The 14,176-nt window shown below is 42.5% G+C and overlaps 1 protein-coding gene across 5 annotated transcripts in view; it reads right to left on the bottom strand.

Moving 5' to 3' along the window:
* Positions 1–14,176, bottom strand: part of TUBGCP3 (tubulin gamma complex component 3) — a 68,221-nt gene that overhangs the window by 6,370 nt on the left and 47,675 nt on the right. For 3 of the 5 annotated variants that reach the window (XM_067295790.1, XM_067295799.1, XM_067295780.1), the window contains 5 exons: positions 11,198–11,368; positions 9,814–10,003; positions 8,362–8,497; positions 7,417–7,485; positions 4,036–4,171 (listed from right to left, as the gene is read on the bottom strand). In XM_067295790.1, coding sequence (XP_067151891.1) covers positions 4,036–4,171; positions 7,417–7,485; positions 8,362–8,497; positions 9,814–10,003; positions 11,198–11,368 — 702 coding nt within the window. The remainder of the gene's footprint in view (positions 1–4,035; positions 4,172–7,416; positions 7,486–8,361; positions 8,498–9,813; positions 10,004–11,197; positions 11,369–14,176) is intronic. The other 2 variants (XM_067295814.1, XM_067295805.1) reach the window with 1 other exon arrangement.

The raw sequence follows: 14,176 nt of genomic DNA, 5'->3' as shown, positions 1-14,176 counted from the left end.
TACACACCCAGAGAAGCCCACGCTGGCCTCCTTCCGACAGCAACAGCTATAAGGGCCTGGCCAGCATCCTAAACCACGGTGGTGTTTAACGTGCAGCCGAAACGGAAGGTGGTGAGCAATGGAGCTTTTATCTGCAAACAACTGCTCCACGGCAAAGCACAAGAAATGCCTCCCGGCAGGGGGAAATAGGAACAAAGACCAAACTTCCTTCTGAGAAAAAACAAAGCCCTCACAACGGGAGATGCTTGCAGTCTGAAAACTGCGGGGTGAGGAAAATAAGACTGGTTACCTGCCCCCTCGTCTCAAAGGAGTCCAAAAGGGAGAACAGCAAAACACGCTGGCTTGGAGTCAGAGAAGCGCTCACTGGGCACAGAGAAATGACAGTAAAGTAAATGCCACTTCCCAGGAGCAGGAGGGAAACGGAGTCATGCCAAAAAGTCCCACAGACCAGCTCTGTGAATCGGAGCAGACTCAACAAGAGCCTCTTTCCCAGCCGCCTCCAGAGGCAGAGGCGTTCTTTGCCTCCTCACGTCTAACTAAACCCACAGCAAAGTGCCTCAGAGCTGAAGAGCAGCCTTGGACTCTGCAAATAAGGAGGCAACAAGCTCTGAGAAGAAACAAATACTGTGCCAGCGCCTGCATGTCCACGCTTTGTTCCAAAGCTACCTACTTGCCACTGGAAACTTGGGTCCTGCAGGAAGAGAAGTATTTGCACCTCGGGCATCTTAAACTCGTGTCCAGGCGGACGATTCACGTCCGCGCCTGGGAAGGGACGGAACCCACCTGCGTGCTAGTTACGGCTGGTCTTGCAGAAGAGAGCCCTTCACGCTCCTGTGACGTCATTGTAGAAGTCGGGGGACGCGCAAGCCATGAGTAAAGACAGAAATGCCTCCCTGCCTGTGCACATTCTTCTGGGCCACTGATTCTTTCCTCTGAGACCTTTCCTGCCTCCCCTGCCCCCAAGCTTTTGTGACTCAGAAATCACTCAACATCACCTTGGATGGACAAGAGGAAATGTAATCAATGCACTTTGCCTGGAAGAGCTTGTGCTTAAGACACAGGGTCCGTGCTTCTGCTAGGAAACCCAGGGGCAGGTGGCTGGGCAGGCTCAGCTCTGCTGCTCCACCGCAGCCCACGAATCCCAGCCCTACCAGGAGGTGTGAAAAATGCAGGAAGCTCCCTGCCCTTCCGTTCTCTTTCCTGCCCTTCCCAAAGGTGCTCTTCCCCTGATCACCAGGGCCACAAACAGTCACTCCTGCCTTAGAGAGGGACACCTACAGGCCAATACCTTATTGCCAAGACTGCAAGCCATCAGTTGACTACACCACGAGTGTCCCAGCTCTTCAAAGGACACAGCACAAAGGTGAGGGTTTTACCTGCACCAGTGTTGGGCACCCCCATGCTCGTAGCCAAAAGAGTTAAGGAAGAAGTAGACGATTTGCTTACACTACTCGAGGGAAAGGCAAGCAAAGAGCTTGCGTATTCGCCACTCCCATCAGGAACAGAGCAGCAATGGCCGGAGAAGGGAAGCTCTCAAGCCAGTCAAGGAGTTCCTGCTTGGGGATTTCTCTTAAGAGGCACATGGCTGAAAACACCCGGGATGCGGGCCTCTAGTAGCTGTGGTACTGTAACACCAAAGCTGTGCAAAACTCATACAAGCAACACTAAACATGGACACTGACGTTTCCGCTTTACCCCTCTACTCCCACCAGCCAAAAAGCTCCCAATTCGAAACACCTAGATCCATCTTGGTAAACATTACCATGCCACAGAGAAGTGTATCCCTCCGGAGCTAGAGCTACTGAGAGACGTGCAGCTAGGTCCGAGAAGGCAAGCCTGAGTCAGCGCACGTGCTCAGAGATACTACGATCTTCTCAGCTCAGAAGTGCCACCTGAAGGTCCCAAGCCCTTCTGAGCACATCAGAGCCGCTACACTGCACACCTTCCACTTCCTTCTCCAACAGCTGCTCCTCCTAGCTGAGCCTCTTCTGCTCTGCTCGGAGCTAAGCCAGAGCACCGGCAATGCGGGAGGGGAAAACACCCAACTTGGGAAGGCTTGTTACTTGCAGCACAGGAGAAAGGGAAACACAGGGGACAGTGGGAAGGCCTCAAGGAAGCTGAACAAAAGGGAATGGAGAAGGACCAGGCAGTAGGAGGCAGCTTCCCTCTCTCTCCTGCTCCCTCTCCTATTCAGCTTCAGAAAGGTCTCTTTGGAAAGCTGCTCTCCCCGCCTCAGAGCCAGCCTGAGTCGAGGCCACACCAGAATCACAGGCTACAGTTTTTCCTCAAGTCACACTGCATCTGTGAGCTCCTGAAATCCACAGGTGGCCTGGTAAACAGGTCTGAGGGACTCCGTGATTGAAACAGGCAGGCACACAGTTTGGGGTCTCTCAAGGGGGAGGGCAATGGCAGCATTGTCCAGTCTCCAGTTGCCTGCTTTTTCCTTCTCAGCATGAGGAGCGCAGAGTGGGAAGACACACAAGCCATCCTCACAAAGTCCAGCTTCCAGTGCCAGGATACGGGAGTGCGTCAGGAACTCCTTCTTGCCGAGAGCAGCAAAAGCCACCAGGAGCACGAAGGGAAATGCCCAAGAACACGAGACCTCTGTTTGGTTCCGGTTGTGCACAAGGCTCAGTGAGGCTAGAAATTTTTCTCTTAAGCTAAATCTAAACATCCAGTGACACCAGTAAGAGACAAGGAGTCAAAATCATATCTTTCTGGTCATTGTGCAGCTCCTCAAACACCTTCATCAAAAAGAAAAAAGAACCAAATAACACCCCCATAGGCCAGTAGCTGACATGCTAAGCAGGGCCAGAACATGTTTGCTAGATACATGCTAGAGCAACGATCGAAAGAGGCAATGTTTTCTGGATTTCCGGGTAAAATCTGTGCAAGAAGTCCCCCGCCAGGAGTGCATCTTTCAGGCCGTAGCATGAAGTTATACATAGAAGAGCTGGAGTGTGCTACCTGGTGTAGTCTTAAGACAGGGTTGTTGAGAAAAGTAATGGTAAGCACAAGGAGGGAATGCTGGTGGAGGGAAGGTGAAGTGCGTACAAGGAAAATAGACCCGAGCACTTCTTTTATGCCGTGCTGAACGTTAATGCTCTATACTGAAAGGAATGTATATTCAAAGTGCTCAGGTTTCGCAGAGTTGCCACTGTGTGGATTATTTGTTTCTATCTTAAACATACAGAAAACAATCTCTATCCAACTCTTCTACCTGCTCCATTCTGAACTTGCAGTTAGGAAACTCGACGTTTTCTCTGACGTCATAACTAGAACCCTGTAATGGAACAAAGTTAGGCATAAAAGAGATTGTGTTACAGAAAAGTAAAGGCTACACATGCAACTAAAATGTTATATTGCCTCAGTTTCCCTTCTTTATTTATCTTTTTTCTTTTCTAAACCCATTTGATGAAGAATACGTAATGTGTATAAGCAGCAGCTGGAAAGCCAACGAAGTCACAGAGCTTCGCATGGGCTGAGCCATGTACCCAGAAGATCTCCATCATATGATTGGGATCCGTCAACAATAAAAGGACAAAACATCTACAGACTTGGCTGGCACCTTCTTCTGTTACACTCCATGACTGAACTTTACTAATCCTTAAAGCACACTCTGCTAATTTGTTAGATGTAAATTAGAAAATGCAGTCTACAAAAGTAAAATGACTTTAGCTGTATTATGGCAGTGTTCCTACTGCTTGGCTCTTCCACAAAAACACCTGCCTTGGAAACAGTCACTTCACTGCTTGCTTTCTTCTTTCCATGGTCATGGAGCATTTCATCTGCTTACTGCTACAAAATTCACAACTAAGGATTAATTAAAACAACAAAGAGGGGAAACTTCCATTCCCAGTTATGCTGTTTCACCTTCATCATCATCTATCATTAAACCTTTAGTCAAGAGAGGCAACAAAATATAAAATTAATCTGTCCTAGTGGATTAATTTTTTTCCATAACACAAAGTTAAAATAAGTTGCAGTTATCTAATTCCAGTTTGCAAGTATGTTATTCATTTGGGTCCCTCTTACCTGGCATACATTTCAAAAGCTTTGCATTACACATGTGTCCTTTCCATATATCAGTAAGAATATACTCCATCCGCTTTGCTCTCCAAAGGAAATTAAATACTCTTAGATAGTGGCTCATGCACTCACGTGTAAATACCTACAAAATTAACAAAAGATCAGTACAAATTTAACAGACATACCACATGTTCTGAGGGACAGAGAACCACTTCACAGACCATCTGTTCTGACTCAGGTAGTTTATGAGTAAATATTGGCAGAACCAAGTCACTGAAAACCCCACAGCTATTGTGAAGATGCTTCCTCAAGAGTTTAGCTAGCTGAGTTACCAGTTCAACTAGTAAATAAAATACCATTTAAAAGCTGCACATTAAACTTGTACTGCATTGCAAGAACTGAATATTTTGTGGTAAGATGGAATGAGAAGATATGGCTATCCAAAGACTATCTTCACTACAAACTGCAAAAGAAAAAGCCATAAGCTCAAAGCTCTTCCTCATAAGAGAGGTCAGCCCTAAGTTAAGGTTCCACTGAGGAATGGGATTTTGGATCAATGCTTTCAATGACAGGCTTTCCTCAAGGGACCCAGCTGTGGGGGGGTAGGAATAAGCAAAATTCTCCTCTACCAGAAGCAGCAGAGCTTGAAAGAGTTACCAAATGACACATCTAAAACACTACAGTCACTTGCTCTAGCCTCAAGAGCTACCAAGTATGCAGACAGGCATGAAATACAGGGAATTTTGAGGGCAGAGCTGCCAACCCAAGTCCTGTGCCAGCAGGCCAGAAGGTGAGGTACAGACTGCAGTGCTTAAAGCATCAGGATTCCCTGTTTTTCAAAGCAGAACTGCCTCAGTCTTGAGAGGCTGGTCACTGGCACTTCTCATACTTCTGAAGGAGGCTAATATCACGGGTAAGGCATATAACAAGGGGCAGCCATGAGAGGAGGAATGCGTCTGCCAGGGATCGGCCAGTTGTAGTGGAAAGCAGGTCCTGCTCTCGGTTGTCTGACAGCAGGTCCTGCACGTAGGAGTCCCAGCAGCCTAATAAAGAAGCCTTTCCTATGCACTTCTTGATTTTGCTCTTGGGATGTGCTCCCCCAGGAACACTCAATTTCTATAAGTGCATTCAGGCTTCAGGAGGATGTGAAATTCCTGAAAAGCGATATGAGGAGAGAGGTGATGGGAAACGTGGTGCTGCCTTGCTTATGAAAAAAATCATAGCGGTGTTCTCTGCCAACACTTGCACACTGTTCTTCCTGATCTGTGGAGGAAATGCCTGGCAATTCCAACATCGCATTCAGCAGGAGCTACAGTCAAAGGGTAGCAGTAGTTTGCAGCACAGTAGCTGATCAGAAAAGCTCAGCGCCAACTCACTGATATGGGCAGCTTCTGTTACAAGGACTGAGGTGGGCATCCTCAGCACCGCAGAGAGCCCAAGCAGCTAGATCCTCAACTGAGAATAGGTGTGGCAAACTGCAAGGGAGTCTTTATTCACACCACCACTTGAAAGGAGCTGTGCAAAGGAGCACTCAACAACTGCAACAACTGACAAGCAAGAAACATGGATGTGTTCCCAGACTGTCACTTGAAAGCAAGTGCTCAAACCTTCCCATTTCTACTAGCTTGAAACCAATACCATGTGTTCTGGTGCTATTTCCAATGCAGGGGAAGAAATCCTCTCCATCCCCAAACAAGAAGCAATCTGTGCAGAACGGAGGGTCACTTCCAGAACTCCTTAGCAAGCTGGGAGGGAAATATTTCTCCCAGCTTCCCTCAGCTCTGCAGCACCAGGTCTGTCCAACTTCAAAAGGCACCAGAACATATAAGGGGAAACTGTCAAGTATATTTGCCTAATTCCTGCATGTCTTTACCAGAACAAAAAGAAAAAAGTATGTGTGAATGTGTAACTATGCATACTTATACATGCCAGCTAAAAAAAGTTTGGGCCTCCAAAATACTAAAGCTAGCTTTTTTCCTTGGCTCTCCAAACTACTGGAGTCAGGAGACCAAATGGAACTGGCCAGATAACTCACTGGGGAAAAGAGAGAGGAGAAGTCTCTATAAGCTGGTATAATCTCTATCAACAGACAGGGCAGGCCTTCAGACAAGGGAGTGCTGCCGTTCCTCATCAGTCTCTCAGACCTCACCCTCAAGTGTACTATCCTTTATGCACCCAAGTGCACATCTGTTACATACGGTGCTGAAAGTTATAACAGCACTGCAGTTCATTAAAAAAAATAAATAAATAAAAATGGAGCCTCATGTATGTGAAAAATGGCACAGGCAGATTTAAAAATGCATTGCAGAGCAGCACTCAGGATTTTGCCCCCCTTGGTAGCTGCAACAGAAGCTGCAAGCTTTCAGTGTCCTGACAGGGCACTGCTGAGGGCAGAGCTGTAGCATCTTCCCTGGTCCAGAGCACACTTCAACTGTGCCTGCTTACAGCCACCGTTTTATTTGTTCATTTTAACACTGGAAGGGTTCCCATAGCACAATATTCCTACATCAATATGCCCACGTTATATTCCTGAGAAGACTGAAGAAAGTGGTGTAGAAATGCACTAGAGGTTATTTAATTTTCTACACGAGTCTTCCATGTAGGCATCTTTGATGTATTGAAATAAAATTAAATAAAAAGTTTTAAAAACCCTCAGTACTGCTCTGATGCTTTTGCCAGTTTCAATTTGTTGTAAGATGGGAAAGTGACACTCTATTTGAGGTCCCACTGACATGCCAGTTGTAAGAACTTGGACCCACATGCTAGGAGCTGGTCATTTCTTGGGAGGTTTTGAGCACTTTCAGTCCCAGCTGGGAAGAAGTGTAAGAAAGGGTGAACAAGGGACAAAGCCTAAATGGTTCACTCTTCTCAAACTACACATGTATGGATGATTCTTTCTGCTGATCAGACTCCCATCCTGATGTCTTGTTTAAAAAAAAAAAGTCATAATAGAGACTAAAAGCATTCTAATCAACAGTGCAACTATTTCCTCAGCAGTTCCAATGAATACTACCTATCAAATTTTATTTAAATAGTACAAATAGGTTCTCCCCAAATATATTCTAGTTTCTTGCAAATTACCCCAAAGTAGCTGCTACAACCTTGATATAATAAAAGAAAAAGAACACTCTGTTTATTAAGTACTTGCTAAAATCTCTGCTGGAACAGAATTACTGATTTTCAGCAATGAATGTTTTAAACGTAGCTTTTCAACACTCACTGCTGGTTTATAAAACTCAAGTGTTTATACAGTGGGTTTGTCCTAAATGCCAAAAAAGAAGTCTCTTTGATTTTACTTTCCAGAATAAAAAGTTATTTCAGTAACAAATTATTTAGCAATCCAAACTGGTATCAGAGATGTTCACAATCTGCAGTGTATGGCATTACCGTTGCTATTGGCCCATCAACATGATAGTCTAAGCTGAAGACATCCCATCCAGTGTCCCCAGGAGACACCTGTATTTAAAAAAAGATGCTGCTTTTAGTGTTTAACCAGAGCATACTAGTGCTGAAGAAGTTTTATTTATTCCTCCATTCCCCAAAGCCTATGAAAAAACAAGTGCCACATCATCAATGTCAATATGGAAGTTTCTTATCAAAAGGTACCCTCAGGAAATTAAGCAAAAATTATTTTAAGTTTGACACAAGGGTGGGATTTATCTCACCAAATGTTTGTAACATCATTTTTTTTCTACTGGAGCTAATAAAAGAAATGTAGGGAAAGAGAGACTTCTCAGGCAGGATTCAGGCTGAAGTGTAGGCTTAACTTCAGATGTCTACATTTATTTGGATAACCCTCATCTCTGGGGCTGGAGCCTGAAACCTTTCCTCATTGACACAAGTTTCTTACCAAAGATCTCCTTCACAAAATGCACTTTCATTTTCTTCACTTTTTGTAACTACCAGTCACAAAGAAACCACACCCCAGATTCTAGTAAGAGCAACAGCAATAGGAGTTGCCTGCAGAACCCCAAATCAGGACCACCAGCATCACTTACTGTCAGACTCAAATACTTGACTTTGCACTGTCAATGAAATAACCACACTCCTGCAGATCAAAATACAAAGACAGCGGGCAGGAGATGGGAGAAGGGAAGACTTTTGAAGGAGGCTTACATAGTTCAAAATAGGCTTCAATGGCAAAAAAAGGAAAAACTGTATGTACTATATATGCACATGAAAATTTTGTTTCATACATGTGTCTGTATGTACACATACGTACATATATAAAATATATATATAAATATATATAAACACACACACACACACATGTAAAGTAGGCATTTTTACTCATTTCTCATTTCAGGGCAAAACCACCATGATGCAACAGACCTCCAGAAGTCGAACATCCAGTCGTTTGAGGATCTCAGGATTATCAAACTGTGCATTAGTTGCCCTCACAGCTGTTTCAAGAATTCCCGTCAGATTATGCTGATACAAAGTTGTAGCTGGTCGTGCAAGCTCTGGCCTGGAGGTTATGAAACAAACAAATAAAAAGTTATGGCACATCACTCAGATATTCTCAAGTAGTGATTTGGTAGTAATTGTAGTACACAATGAAACACCGTTCTGACAGTTTGACTTTCAAAATCCCTGTCTTAACCACAGGGAAAATCAATGAGCAAAATATTTCAAACCATCTATTTGTGTGCAGCTATACACCTAAATAGCAGTGGATTTAGGAATAAATTCATTCTCATTTGATGTCAGTAATTTGAAGTTATCAGGATTGCTAGGATAATTATTCTGCAACTTTAGTTGCATCTATATCTAAAATGAACAATAGTTGCATCATTAACACATCAAACCACTAATTACATTTCATAATTTTGAGAGACTTACTGATCATCGTCCCAAGGGCTTAGAAATGCTGACAGAAGCACGCAAGCCCACCTCCTCTGCGTAACTGCAACTTTCAGAAGAGCTGTGACATGTGAGTAGCAAGTGCCTTGAGCTCCTCTCCCCCATGACTGGGACTGAAAAGTCCCTCATTGCTTCTGTCTCAAACGTCATACTGACTCCATGCACCAACCTTAGCTCTGCTTCATGCTATTTTTTGCTTAAAAAGCACAGACATGCATGTCAATACAAATGGTCACCAGACAAAGTTGGTTTTGATGTATAAACAAGTTAATAGAAGCTCTAATACAAAGTCTGCCTCATAGACTGAAGGAGAGCTTTGTAAAGGATATTTTTGGCAGGCTAAGTTTCAGCAATAGGAACAGGATGTAAAAGCCAGCCAGCTTGCAAATACACTTTAAGAACTGAGACTGATACTTGTGATAGCAACTCAGTGCTTAAAACAAGAGAGGCTGGTGAGGTATCAGTAGAATTTCCAGGATGCAATGAGGGGTTTTGACACAATGTTTTTGACCAAACACTTTCAAAGTATTACAGAAGCCTAACATTCACGGCAATGTTCACAAATGGCGTTAAGAGCACCAGAAACTGAAGTTTTGTGCTTAAACCTCCTGGCAGGAGCAGGAGAAGTGCAAACATCTTAGGGGCTGTCACAGAGTCAGAGTAAAGACAGCTATGTCAGTGCAGCTTTTTAGAAGATCCTGTAATTGTACTGTACTCACTACCTACCAAGAAAGAAAACTAAATGTCAGCCTCAGAGTAAAAGAAATCAAATCCAAAATGGAATTTAAAGATGTTCAGTTAACCCTTCGAGTAATAAGATACTTAAAGTGTCCAGTTCCAAAACCAAAGTATTTTCTGTGCTGATCATGCACATTTGTAAGCATCAGAAATTCAACATAATTACCCTTCGTGCTCTCTTACTTGAGCAAGTCCATTAAGTGTCTGATAAAGTCTCCTTGGCCAAGTAGTAAATAGCGCCTCATGGCCTGCATGTGCTCCAGTAAGTTGTATTTCTTATTGAGAACATCAAGCAAGTATTTGCTGGTCTCAAAATAAGCTGCATCAATTTTTTCTTGAAAAGCATTTTCCAGATCTGTGAACAAATCAGCAGCTAAAAAGAAAAAAAAATTTAGTTAAGTATTTTCCAAAAATGAGGCAAAGGAAGTTTGAAATGAAAGCATACAAGCAGAGAGATCACCCCTAACTCTATTAACTATACATTTGTCATAGCTATACAAAAGTGAAAGCAAGTTTAAAGAAGCCCACACTTAAACATTATTACTTCTATCCTGTGCCCAGCCTTTACCTTCCAGTAAGAGCTTATATTATTTCATCACTTTTACAGAGAAAGTGAATTTTATTTTAATTTGCTGAAATACTATGATACACATAATCAACCATTTGAAGGAGATCCAAAAGAACAGAGTTAGGGAAATGCTTTTTTTCAGGGGGTTCTAAATCAGAAGTCAATTCAAAGGATGAAAAATCAAAGAATCAATCAGAACGTTCAACAGAAAAGATTTCCTACATGTAAGTTAGAACGCAAGAGGAAGGAATATTCTTGCATTCTCTGGGAGACAGACAGCAACCTACTGTTTTCTTCTCCACCATTAATCACAGCAACTTGGGGGCAGAAAGCAGAACACTACCGTATTACAGGCAGCCTATTCTTTTCTACAACTACAAGTTTTTTGAGAAAGGAACTGCAATAAGGCTACTATGAGATAGCGGGAAAACAAATGCAACCTCTCCAAGCAAATTTGAGTAATCTCTAAGCAGTGGACTGCCAATTACCATAAGATTCATGCCTTTCTCAGTTTTAAAGAAAGGATATACTCCCACTTTCAACAGTTTTCAATTCCACAACTATTACTCTAATGGTCGAAACTGAAGATCCAGTTACCAAATCAGTCTAAGTCAGTGCACTGCCAACTCAAGGATAAGTTTCAAACCGTATTTTAACCAGAAATAATCAGAACTAAATTTCACATGCTCTTTTGCTAAGTTTAAGGCCAGTTAACAAACCTGCTTTAAAAAAAGAGGAGTTCTAACAAAGAAGTCACTCTTTAATGAGGGCAACCTTGCAACATCTGGTTCAGTGACACATGCTGAGCTTTCCAAACTCTCATTCAGTAACCTGCGAAGCTCTCTGCCATGAGACACTGAGTGCAAGCATGTGGCGAGATGTCAAAGATAGATGACACTTGTGTAAAACATTCCTGTGCTCAAAATCTCTACACTAGAAGAGTGCTAATTGCTCAAGTAACACACATAAAGCTTATGAGATGTCAGAATTAATACTGACTAGGAAAGGAGTCCTCAAAGTAGCCTTTCCAGTCGCTGACTGACACCAAGGGAGGCATCTCACCAAGGTCTCTGCTGCAGCTCACTCCACTCAAGACAGAAATCTGGTTTGATCTGACAGAGCAATTCTTGCATTGTTCAGGTAACACAGCACGCAGCGGCATTGTACCCACTGCTGGGAAAAAAGGAAGACCATCATTTGGTGCAAACAGATTCATCAAGTTGGTATATGGCAACAAGGCAGTAAGAACACCCAATCAATTCCAACTTTCTCCTAGTCTCCCTCCCAGCAGATCCTGGCCTCTTAATTTCCATCTTCAGAAGAGCAGTTTGAGTGTGGCTGTTTGCACAGATAGTGGTGTCAGCTATCAAACTGCTACATGGCTTCACTGCCAGCTTTGGAGTAGGAAGGAAGAACTTCCAGAAGGGTAAGGGGCTGAAAAAGGAGTTTCACAGCGAGCTCACAGGAAGCTGCAACAGCCCGATGATCTATTCCTGCAAGTGTCTTTCCAGAAGATGCTGTGAGCCTAAGAGACAAAGCAAAAGAGGCAACAAGCAAACCCAAAAGGAGCTAGGGGCTAAAACCTTCAGTTACCTGATGCAGAGGTCAGGCCCAAGACTGACTTGAGGCACAGGCAGAGCTGACAGACAGCAGGCAATTGCCTACTTTGCCTATGACAAGCCTAGTGAGACACACTTGCTGCTTCTGCCTCTACTCAAGGAGGGGTGAGTATGTATCAGGCAGTGTCTATGGCTGAGGACATGTTGGCCAGTCTCGACTTCTTGATATCCCAAGCAGAAACAAGCCTGTCCCCTCTCCTCAGTACTGCCCCTTGGCTTAAGAGAAGTGGCCTGGCCCCAGTCCTTCATCTCTGAGACAGCAAAATTCAAGCTGACAGCATAGGCAATGCACCATCTCTTTTTGACATGAAAAACCGCTCAGAAAGGTTGCTTGAATTACATCAACAAACGAGAGGTTCAGGAACAAATTTTTAAAGCTGTTTAAAACTGTTGCAGGACACTGTGGAAGCCAGAAATGGGTCAAGAAAGGACCAGGCAGAAGCACCGACAGGCCCATAAGTTGCTGCTGAACTCAGTGATCTTGTACAATTCCTAGTTTAGAAGCACCCAAACTGCTGATAGCTAGAGGTTGGAGCTGGGATCACTTTAGCAGCCTTCCTTACTGTTCTTCCTTCCTAAGTGTCTGCTACAATGCCCTGTCAGGTAATGACTGACTTGTACACTCTTCTGCCTCTCTGACTTCCTATTTTTATATATCTTCAGACAGTTTTTTACATAATTATCACTACAGCATCACAAGTAATTGGGGAAACATGAGAGTTAAGGTTTCAAAGCAAATTAAAGCAATAGAAATATAAAGCCAAAAACTATGACAGGTTCAGATTTAAAATGAGAAAAAGCATCCAGAATTCAAGCTGGCATTCTGTCCTTCTGTTGTCTTATTACGAGCAATTATCTGAAGGGACACTCGGGATATTGCCAGATGACACAACTAAGACTCAACATATAAGCAGGACAGGATGTATTTTCAACATCATTGACACAGAATGTTCTTTTTGGAATTAATGGGCAAAATATCCTGAACACAAATGCAGTTTCAAACAGAATTAAGGTAGTGCAATACTGTGAGGTATTTAGGCTACAGGCCATAAGCTTGGCACATCTGCAGCACACTACAAATACAGTAGATAATGTTCATTTCTAAACTACACTTCTGTCTGAAATTGGTATTCTCAGTGCTTAAGATCACATACTTGCTTAAGAGCATGCTGTGAAGCTCACATCCCCCATATAATAAGGAACCTATATTTGTGCAGATCCTCCATTCAGCCAAGCAGAGGCAAACAGAAATACAAACCAAAAAGAAAGGAAAAGCACAGTCATAAACTCTGTGTCAAGTGGTGAGAGTGGTGTTATCTAAAGACTATTTTTAGTCTTACTAAGACTATTTTAGACTTATTTTTGACTTTTTTGAGTAGCTGGCAAGCTTATATTTCAAATGCATCTACAGCCCCTGTTAACCTAACCCTGACCCTCTTTGCACTTTAAGGCCATCTTTGATCAGGCAAGCACTGTGCATGGTACAAAATCACATTATTGGATAAAATCTTCCTTCAGGCAGGAATTGGATTGTATTATTAGAACACCTTTCATGGAAGTACTCACCCTAAAAGGCTATGCTGTGAAGAGTTAATATAAAACCTAATCCAAAGTTAATTTCCAAATCAAGTTTCAAATTTAGATATAGGCAAGAGAAAAAGTAAAATCGTATTTGAGAACAGATAGAAAAACTATTGTACAAGATGTCAAAAAGTGCAGAGAAGGATATTCTTAGAAGACTAAGTAAAAATCTTGGCAGAAAACAAATATTTAAATAATTCTCTTAGCAAAAGCTGGTTATGCTAGCATGACCTCACTATACTCCTATAAACTATGTACAAAACAGCATCAGAGACATTACCTTGGTCACCTACACCTTAACGAATAATACTCTTTTTGGTATATTAAACAAGTTATAAAAGAAGTTAAAGAAGCTAAGTATAATTTCACCAGAAGAAAGCAAGTCATCATTTTTCCCAAATGTAGCAGCACCCTACACATTACCTTATCACCTTTGCTAAGTATTTACACATAAAGTCTCAATTTTCTGTGTGTTCTAAATGTTTACTATTTGCTATCTTTCATCATAACAACTCTAACCTTATTGCAAAGAATATGCCACCAAAGAATAACCGCAAATGGTATTTAATCTCTCATTCATTAAAATTGAAATCTCTCTTACATAGTAAGATATAATCTGAATGAATTCTGAAAGTAAAACTTTGTTTGGTTTAATGTTCAATAGCTGGCAACCGCACTTTTCAGTAATCTTCAAAAATAATTTTACTAACATTCCACATACTCAATTTTCTTCAGTCATATTATAGTGGTAGAGTGCAATTATAGAAAGGCTTTGGTC

This window comes from Apteryx mantelli, chromosome 1 (assembly GCF_036417845.1).
Source record: "Apteryx mantelli isolate bAptMan1 chromosome 1, bAptMan1.hap1, whole genome shotgun sequence".
In the NCBI taxonomy this organism is placed as follows: Eukaryota; Metazoa; Chordata; class Aves; order Apterygiformes; family Apterygidae; genus Apteryx; species Apteryx mantelli.
Note: the sequence above shows the minus strand (reverse complement) of the source record. Positions and strands in the feature narration are given on the sequence as shown.